Source organism: Echinops telfairi, unplaced genomic scaffold (genome assembly GCF_000313985.2).
Source record: "Echinops telfairi isolate 266 unplaced genomic scaffold, ASM31398v2 ScPeMD7_7453;HRSCAF=8491, whole genome shotgun sequence".
NCBI classification, from domain to species: Eukaryota; Metazoa; Chordata; class Mammalia; order Afrosoricida; family Tenrecidae; genus Echinops; species Echinops telfairi.
This window is the reverse complement of record NW_022111353.1, coordinates 974,416-984,044: the sequence shown is the minus strand read 5'-3', so window position 1 is coordinate 984,044 and position 9,629 is coordinate 974,416. Positions and strand designations below refer to the sequence as shown.

General features: G+C 50.9%; 2 protein-coding genes across 2 annotated transcripts in view; one reads left to right on the top strand and one right to left on the bottom strand.

Moving 5' to 3' along the window:
* The window catches only part of TRIM10 (tripartite motif containing 10), a 6,777-nt gene extending 5,541 nt beyond the window's left edge, over positions 1-1,236 (bottom strand). Inside the window, 1 exon segment of the mRNA XM_045298712.1 lies at positions 808-1,236. Within this exon segment, the coding sequence (XP_045154647.1) occupies positions 808-1,236 (429 nt within the window).
* A 2,073-nt stretch (positions 1,237-3,309) lies between these two features.
* The window catches only part of TRIM15 (tripartite motif containing 15), a 9,075-nt gene continuing 2,755 nt past the window's right edge, over positions 3,310-9,629 (top strand). The window contains 5 exon segments of the mRNA XM_013008480.1: positions 3,310-3,690; positions 5,612-5,707; positions 7,705-7,935; positions 8,607-8,629; positions 9,027-9,089. Coding sequence (XP_012863934.1) covers positions 3,310-3,690; positions 5,612-5,707; positions 7,705-7,935; positions 8,607-8,629; positions 9,027-9,089 — 794 coding nt within the window.

Sequence of the window (9,629 nt, the reverse complement as noted above, 5' to 3'; positions counted from 1 at the left end):
GTGTGTGTGTGTGTGTGTGTGTGTGTGTGCATCTACATACACACTCTTTGGAAATACATCTAGACATTTCAAATGCAAATGAACACACACACAGATGTTCACTTGTACTAAAACACAGCACACAAATAAAGACAGAATATACTTCTTTAATCACAAAACTATACACCGCATATATTTTACACAACTTACATCTGTGTACTAATTTATACATGGACACAAGCATGTAGCTTCACACACACACACACACACACACTGTACCTGCAAGCATGAATGCAAAAATCTACATCATTCAGATAATCACTCCCTCAACACAAACCCAGACATCCTCAACACATCTGTCCCATACATGACAAAACAGACATATGCATTCACGTTGGGTTCATTCATGCATTCAATAATTCTTAAAGAATAACCAAACCAGTTGCCATGGTGTGGATTCGAACTCATGACAACACCCTGTGCGCCCCACGGAGTTTTCAGATCACCAGATTTTCCTCTAAGATGTCTCTGGATGGGTTCTTTTTAACAATCCCACCCTTAACTCTTTGCACGAACTGTGGGCTCCTCCATACTTACTGAGTGCCCATTATGGGTCAGCCACAAGTCAACTACATGGAACAAACTCAAAAACACAACCCCAACCACACCGCCTGCTATGCCTGGGCCTGCTGCCTGATGATCATCTAAACAGAGAGAAATAAATGAGCTTCCAGGCGGCCCAGGAATCTACTATTCTGCCCTGATCCTCTTGGTCCAGACCAACCTCCCAGGACCCAGTCTGGAACCCGCAAGCCCCCTCCTTCCTACCCTGTACGGCTGTGCTGCGTCCTCCAGGAAGCGCACAGTGTGAGCGCGGTGCTCCGGGCCCTCGCGGCACACTGCACACAACTGCACTTCGTCATCCTCGCAGAAGAAGTACACCTTTTCACCGTGCTCCTGGCAGGCGTCCCCCTCCGCTGAGGCCGGCAGGGACACCAGCTGGAGGTGTTTGATGTTGTCCACGACGCTGGCCAGCTGCCAGTTGGGCCTGAAGCCCCCCGGACGGAAGGGCTCCTTGCAGAGTGGGCAGGTGGGGGCCTCCTCAGTATCCAGGCCTGGGATCTCGCAGTAGCGGGCGAGGCAACTGTGGCAGAAGTTGTGGCCGCAGTCAATGGTGACCGGCTCCCTCAGGGTGCCCTGGCAGATGGGGCAGTTAACCTCATCAGCCAGGCTGGACACAGAGGCGGCAGCTGCCATGTGGGTGCTGCTGTCCTGAGTCAGGCCTCAAAATCCTCAACGTTGCCCCCTCTGCTCGGCTGAGCAAGGAGGGTTGGGAGTGGGGGACAGGATGGAGACCAACTGCACACAGCTCCCTGCACACAAGGCCAGACAGAGGCACATCTCAAATGCGCACTGCCACCTCCAGGACCACGGACACAGTCCTGGCCACCCACAAAGCCACCCGCGTGGGACCAGTTCCAGCTCACATCTCTGACCGCTGCCGTGGGTTGGGCCCTCTCTGAGAATCAACCCCAGAAGACGGAGGACTGGCAGAGGAGGGTGGGGAAGAAGATGGCTTCTTTTACTCTCCGGAGCTGTGCCCGGGGGCTGGTGCCTACTGGCCCCAGTCGCAGGAAAGTGGTGCTATCTCAGCCACCTGCTGCTGAAAGAGATCTTTTTTTTATTGGGGGGGCAATGGAGAGGAGGGTGGCTGGGTCACAGCATAGTGATGCCACCCAGCCTCCTGCAGTGAGACCAGCTGTCCCCAGAGAGATTGGGATATCAGTCAGTTCAGGGCTGTCCTGTCAGCGTGGGTGCTCAGATAAGGTGGTTTTGCCTGAGTGTGAATGGCAAGGTGATGTCAGGGGGGATGCCCCAATGGGTCGACCACCCTCAACCCCTACGTGAGGCTGAAAGGTTCCCTGTGTGAAGGAGGAAGAAAGGTCATAATAGCGTACATCGATGATGATGGTAAACTGCACCATGTACTTTTATCACTTCACATATCCCTCCTTTATATTGCAAGTGCTGTTACAATTTCCATTTCATGAATGAGGAAGCCGAGGCTCAGTGTGACCCAAGGTCACAAAGCAGGAAGGTGGGCGGTCGAGAGAATGGCGTGTCTCTAGAGCAGTACTAGCCCGTAGAAACAGGAGGAGAACAACATATGCTGTTTAGGATGTTCAAGTGGCTGAATTTTTTAAAAGTGAAAAAAGACAGGTGAGATTCATCTTAATAATATGTTTTGCTTAGGCCAGTGTATTTAAAATATTATCGTTTCAACATATCATGTCCATCCGTATAAAAATGATCAAGAGCTATTTTACATTCTTTTTCATTTGTGCTAAATTTTTTAGCAGAGGAGCTCTGGTGGTCTGGTGGGTGGGTTGCATGTTAGACGGGTGACCACAAGGTCAAGTTTGAAACCACCAGTCAACCGATGCAGGGGGGAGACATGAGGCTTTCTACTCCGGTCCAGAGTCACAGTGTTGGAACCACAGGAGCGGTGCTACTCTGCCCTTACAGGGTCGCTGTGTGCCTGGTCTCTGGCAGCTGTTGCTGTCAGAGTGGGAGTACATTCACACCTGTGGCACACCTCACATGGTCCTCACCACCTTTCCCTGACCAGCAAAGTCCCCGAACCTGCTTTTCTGAGCCAGGAGCAGGGAGAGCTGTTGGCTGGGCCGTCATCAAGTCAGTGGCGTGGGGCTTAGCAACATTTAGTGCTGCCTTAGCCCATCTGTGGTTTGACTAAAAGTGAAACCAACGGGGGGGGGGAAGCAAGCCCGGAAAGCAGAGGGGTGTGCCCGCTGCGCAGTCCCAGGCAGCTACAGTCCCTGCACATCAGTCACACCCACGCCAGCTGGACTTTGCCAGAAGTTTATGGCTCCATCCGTTCATTCTGACAGGAAGTGTCCTCTCCCTAGGGCTTCTCACACAGCGATGGTAAAGGGAAGGATTCCGGGAAACCCTTGCACCGTGTGGCCTCACGTCATGTTTGGTCACGCACCCCAAGGACCGGAAGGCACCGTCATAAAGAGACCCTGAAGTCATGCCCGTTGGGCTGCCATTGGAAAACGCTGACTAATTCAAAGTGCCTGGAGTTTGGACCCGCTCGGCTAATGGGTGGTGGCCCAGAAGAGAGAGACTCTGAGAAGGAACAGAAGGGACAAGAGGCGGAGCCAGGTGGCTTCCAGTCCTGACATCCCTGCCTTTCCTCCATTGGTCTCTTATCCCTTGCCTTTGGAGACTCATTTAAAAGCGAGTCCTCTCCAGGGTAAGGACTTGTGTGGACGGAGCCTGCAGTGACCGCCTGGGCCAGACTCGGTGATGCTGTCCACCTCTTCGTTGAAGCCAGTCCGAGAGAGGGCTACTTGCCCTGCGTGCACAGGGCCCCTGAAAGATGCAGTAACTTTGGCCTGCGGACACACCTTCTGCCAGTGCTGCCTCCTGCGGCCCTCCCTGATGGGGGCCTGCCACTCCGCCAGAGTCCTGCTCTGCCCTGTCTGCCAGCAGAAGGAGCGGCCAGAGAGCCCCATGGTCCCTTTGCCCCTAGGCCCTCTGGGGGAGACCTACTGCGAGGAGCATGGTGAGAAGGTCTATTTCTTCTGCGAGAACGATATGGAGTTCCTTTGTGTGCTCTGCAGGGAGGGTCCCTCCCACCAGGCCCACACGGTGGGCTTCCTTGATGAGGCCATACAGCCTTACCGGGTAAGAACCATGGCTTTATCTGGAGTCTATTTGGGGAAAGACAGAGTCCTGACAGGGGGTGCAGGGATCAGGGTGGGAATCTGGATGAAGGGACCCCAAGGCTGTAGGCTAGATGGAGGGGCTTGAAACCGCTAATGCAAAAATCCCTCTTTCCCCTTGTTTTCTTATCGTCCTTAGCTGCAGTCCAGCAGGAGCCCCAAGTGGGCGATCACTAGGTCTTTTTGTTCTGTGGTGGAGCTGCTCCGCCAAGCGTCTCAGCTGTCACTTTTATAAAAGGCAGATCACCAGACATAGCTTCCTCAGAGCTGGGTCAGGGATTCAAACCCCCAACCTTTCCATTAACAGCCGATTTCAGCTTGTTCTGAAGAAAACCCAGTGCACAAAGGAGCCTCTGCAGGATGCTCTTGGTCTCCGGATCCACCTGCTAGACAGGGTCCACCTGAGCCACCCAATTCCTAGGTCCACCTGTGCCACTGGGGGTCAGAGCGAAGTGCAGGATCAGCGGGATGACACGTGCACACTGCTCTTCTTTTACAGAACAAAGTGCAGCGGGATCCGAACAGCATGAGAATTCCCCACCTGCTCTTGGGACATTCTTCACTCCCGCCTGCCTCTCGGGTCTACTATTGCTTGGCGCTTCTCTCTTGAATCTCTAATGTTATGAAGACAAAAGACAAAGCCACAGAGACCCACGGCCACCAAGTTGATTTCAACTCCAGCCAACATCACTTGCTGTAGCATAGAACAGCTCCATCGTTTTTTGTTTTTGTTTTTTAACCTTTCTCCTATGATGTCACTGGGTAGATTCGAACCACCAACCTTTTAGGTTGGTAGGACCAGCCACTGTCATATCCAGCCTCACGCCATCCCTCACCCAGACTTTGCAGAACCTTTAGCATGTTCTCTGTGTCCATTATCCTGTATCCTCTGTCTCCCTTTGCCTTTCCGAGGGCCATCACATGTAATGAGGCAAAAACATAACAAAGAAGACACTGGCATCGAGTTAGTTCTGCCTCACAACACAGAGTACAGCTGCTCCACGAGGCTTATGGGGCTGTAAATCTTCACAGGAGCAGACAGCCTCATCTGTACCCCACAGAATGACTGGTGGGCTTGAACTGTTGGCTTGATGGTTCCTGTAATCCTTTACGCCACCAGAGTTCCATGCTATGAGGCAGATCCTCCTAAAATACAAAGCCAGTTACACCACTCTCCTGTTCCAGAATTCCTCCACAATCCCCAGCGCCCCCAGAAAGCCCAACGTCCTTGGAAGGCATTCAAGGCTGTTTGCAATGGGTCCTGCTTTCTTGTGCAGCCTCATTGTCCCAGCTGCTCTCTCCCCAAGGCAACCACACGCTTGGCCACATGGAGCTGCTCCTTACTTAACTATCAGACCTTTGTCTGTTCCTTGTGCTTTTCACATGTAGGCCTTTCCTCCTAGAATGCTCTTCTTTCCCACTCTTAGTTAGCTTTACATTTATTTCTCATGCCCATTTTACCTGCTCTCTGCTTTCCAAAACCTCTCAGCCCTACAGGCAGCATGGTCACCTCCCCTGTCTCCCACCTTCCTGCTTACATTTGTATTTTCCCCCATGATCACCTATAACTGACTCCTTTCTTGGATGCCGATCTCTTTAGAGATGAAGACTGAGCCTTCCAGCCACCCTCCTCCGAATCCTTCAAAGTATGCCTAGAACTTGGTATCAGAAACCAAATCCATTGCCATCAATTCTGATCTGTAGCTGCCCCGTGTGCTACAGAGTAGACCTACATTGTAGGGTGTTCTTGGTTGTAATTTTCACGCATCACCAGGACCAAGACTTTCTTTGACAGTACCACTGGGTCCACGCAGGAACCTTCTGGAACTTGTGAGCTGGCTTATTAATTCAGCCCCATTTCCCACCTGTTCTTCTGTCCACAGGAACGTCTCCTGAGTCGGTTGAGATCGCTAAGCACACAGAGAGATGAGATTGAGAATGTGAAGTGCCAGGAAGACCAGAAGCTACAAGTGCTTCTGGTAAAAGCCACACTGTTGGCCGCCTTCTTCCTGGGGAATTTTCTTAACAGATTCCAGGGAAATCTACTCTCTGGTATCTGTTGCAGGGCTGGCAAACACCTCCCATCACCTCAGAGCTGGAAGTGGCTCTGCTATCTTCTGATCTAAGATGAGTCTTATCGCCTATTTTTTTACAGGGCAGAAAGTTGGGCTTCGGGGAACTGATGTCAGCGAAACTACCTGGCAAAAAAGCTACCTGATGACAGGGCTAGAACTCGGGTTTCTCAAATCTTAGCCAGTAGCTCTTCTTGGCCCAGCCTGTCTGCAGACATGCCCATCGGTTAGAGCAGTGGTTCTCAACCTTCCTAATGCTGTGAGCCTTTCATACAGTTCCTCATGTTGTGGTGACCCCCCCCCCCCAACCATAAAATTATTTTTGTTGCTACTTCATCACTGTCATTTTGCTACCGTGATGAATTGGGTGACCCCTGTGAAAGGGTCGTTCGACTCCCAAAGGGGTCACGATCCATGGGTTGAGAACCACTGAATTAGAAAGCCGGAGGATAGAAGGCGCGGACTAGTGCCTGGACCCTCGTGGTCACCAGGACAGTGTATTAAAGGTGTGGCTACTTAGGACTCCCCTGCACATCTTTTTTCATGCTACACGTTTATCATGAAGAAGTCCACAGTGAAGACTTTGAACTTTGACTCCTATTGCCTTGAGTAGGGAGTCAGAGTTTGGGGACAGGAAGCTCTCTCCAGCACCCCACTCCTCCAAGGTTAAGAGCACCACTAAGTACCATCTGCTAAACCCTATTGACTCCAACCACAGCTGCCTTTCAGCTGTGTTCCTCTCTGAGAAAAGACAGAACCATCCCAACCTAACCGTCCAGAAGGCATGGCAGGGCTAGGATGGTATCCTAGGTGGAAGAATTTTTGAAAAGCCCATCATGGGTGGTTCTGAGAGCCCAAGTGCCATTATTGTTAAGATCTCTGGGTAAGACAATAGCAGTGACCAATAAGTCATCCTGAGTCCCGTCCACTGCTATCATGATGTTGCGCACGGGAGTAAGTCTTGGAACTATTCACTCACTTGCTCTCCATCTATGCTAAATATGTGGATGATCTGTCTGGAACCCAACCCTATGACCGCCCCACCCCTCCTTGTGGGGGAAAGTGCCAGCCCCCACAATTAACTGCGGGTTCAATAGGCACAATTGTATGGTTAAAATATGTATAAAGATTATAATAAAATCTAGAGAGCATGAGAGATAAAAGAGAGATTGAAATAATGGAGTCAGACACATCTCATGGTAGTATGCTCACCTCAGCCCTGCTTGATGGTCCACGTGGAGAGAAGGGGAGGGGAAGGAGGACAAAGGGAAAGGGAAAAGGGGAGTGAGGATGGGAGAGGAGTTGGGGAACTGACAAGAGGCCAAGAGGGGAGCCTGAGAGAGCTCTTTATTGCTAACCCAGGCCCATATACCTTTGTGGGGAGTGCAAGCCCCCTAATCAGGTAAAGACATATGTCACAGGAAGGGATTGTACTATATGTAATACAGCAATTAGAGAGGGGTGATCTAGGGGTATCCACGTAATAGGAAGGGGAGGTATTGGGGGTATACATGTGACAAGAAGGGCGGATCCTAGATTCAGGATGGCAGCCTCACTTTGGATGTCACTGAGCTGGTTTGACCTGTTCTCTGGATCTCCATAAAAACCGTTATCAGTAGGGTGTAAACCCCACCTACAGGGACCAGACTGATGGTCACAAGCCTTTAAGGAGAGGTAGTCCATTGTCCTTAACAGCAGGGAGTGGGGCCTACCTGTGGTGGGACCAGACAGTAATCTAGTAACTGACTGCCTTCAGGGAGGATGTCTCTAAGCATCTGACTTCCCACCATCTGTTGGCAAATAGCCTCTAATGTCTGACATGTCTTTGAGGGAGACAAAGCTGGGGAAAAGTCTCTTTATAATCCCATGCCCCCTAACTGTGCCTGTCTTTCTGACCCTCACAGTCTCAGATGGTAACCAAGAAGCGTCAGGTGCAGGAGGCTTTTGGGAGGCTCCAACGTGAGCTGGGGATACAGCAGCAACACTTGCTGGCCAGGCTGACGGAGCTGGAGCGGCAGATTGGGAAGGAGAGGGATGAGTACATCCTGAAGGTCTCAGAGGAGGCGGTCCAGCTGGGAGCCCAAGTCAAGGCCCTGGAACAAAAGTGTCAGCAGTCAGCAAGTGAGCTCCTGAAAGTGAGCGACACCCTGTCCCTTGTGGGATGGGGAAGAGAGGGCAGCTGAGATGGCCTCTCATGGGAGGAGACTGTAGGATCTCTAGTTCTGTTGGGCCAGAGAGGCTGGGGGATGTCCCCAAGTCATACTGTGTGACCACAATGCAGGCTTCAGAGGAAGACAGCTTGGGATCTGAGTGTTGGCTCCCTTAAGCTTCATACTTTTGACAAAACTCGTAATGCTTCTAAACATGAAAATAATCATGACTTCTCTCATGGGGTTCTTGCACAGATGATCCGAAAAGACCCGGGTCAAGGGCTAAGTGGGGTCCCTAACACCCAGGGAGAACTCAGTAAGCCATTGAGTGGATCATTTATTTATATTACCCCGCTTCACCTCGGGGCTGGCTGATAACCCAAGCCTGTCCGTGGCCCTTTAACCCGGTGTTAGAACATGCCCAAGGAAAAGGCGGAAACAGAGACACCAACACGAAGGCCCATTTGGATGAAAGGGTTCCAAATTCGTGCAGAAGCATGAGGTGAAGGTTCAATCTAGTCCGTAGGTGATTAGACAGGTAGAATGTTCTGGAGGAGGGAAGCTTGAGCTGGTATCTTAAGAAAGAAAGGTTGTGCAGAATCCCGAGGGGAGGAACCCGTGGGAACTAAGTGCACCTTCTTCTCTTTCTTTTGTAGGATGTCAAAGTCAACCAGAGCAGGTAGGGTCCTCCGGCCTCAGTCCTGCTTCCTTCAATTCCATTGAGATTGAATAGGGACAAACTCACGGCCCCCATACAGGCTGTGCAGGAACAAATGCAGGCCTTCTGATAGCCAGCTGGCTCATTCACTCACACAAACATACCCCAACTCAGGTTTGTGTTCTAAAGTTCATTTTGAAACTCATTGTTTACAGTGCTTGGGGCTCTCATTTCCCACCCATGGACACGAAGTTCTAGGTCCTATTCAATCTAGGAAAGGGTTAATACTAGAGTCAGCGCCTGACATGCTTGAGATGTGAGGGGATGTCTTTTCTATAGATGGTACTACACAAGGCATCGGGAAGAACCAGAAATGCCTCCTTCCATCTCTCCCACTCAATGCCCCCTTTTCCTCCAGGAGCAAGAGCGAGAGGGCTATGCACACCTGTTGCATCCCGGCCTCCCCGGGGTTCACCCTGTGGTGAGAAAAGACACAGTGACCCAGAGAATTTGTCAAATGCAGCAAGCCCATTCCTGTGAGAGGGTCATCAGCAATGTCTCGAACCACACTCCGAAAGAAGCTTAGAGACTTACATCGAGGAGGGCCTTCAAGGCCTTGTAGTTAGTCTAAGGAAGAAATGACCCCTAAAGCATGAATTGCTTGCTGAGGTCACATGATCAGTGGCTTAGGAAGAGCTGAGCAGGGACCAGAGTCGGGCTTTGTTTATTGTGTTCTTTTTCTTTCCACCGCCGCCTCTCCTTTGAAACACAGTAGTATTAAATTAAAAAATTGGCACTGGGGGAGGGGTGAGGGGACCAGCCTCCACCTGCTGCTACTAATACTACTCAACGGGTTCAGTAATGCACAATTGTATGGTTGAGATATATAAGCATTATATTAAAGTCATTGAGAGCATGAGAGATATTACAATAATACAGTCAGACATGTTACAATAATACAGTCAGGCATGTTACATAGTACCATCGCTCACCTCAGCCCAGCTTGGTGGTCCACGTGGAG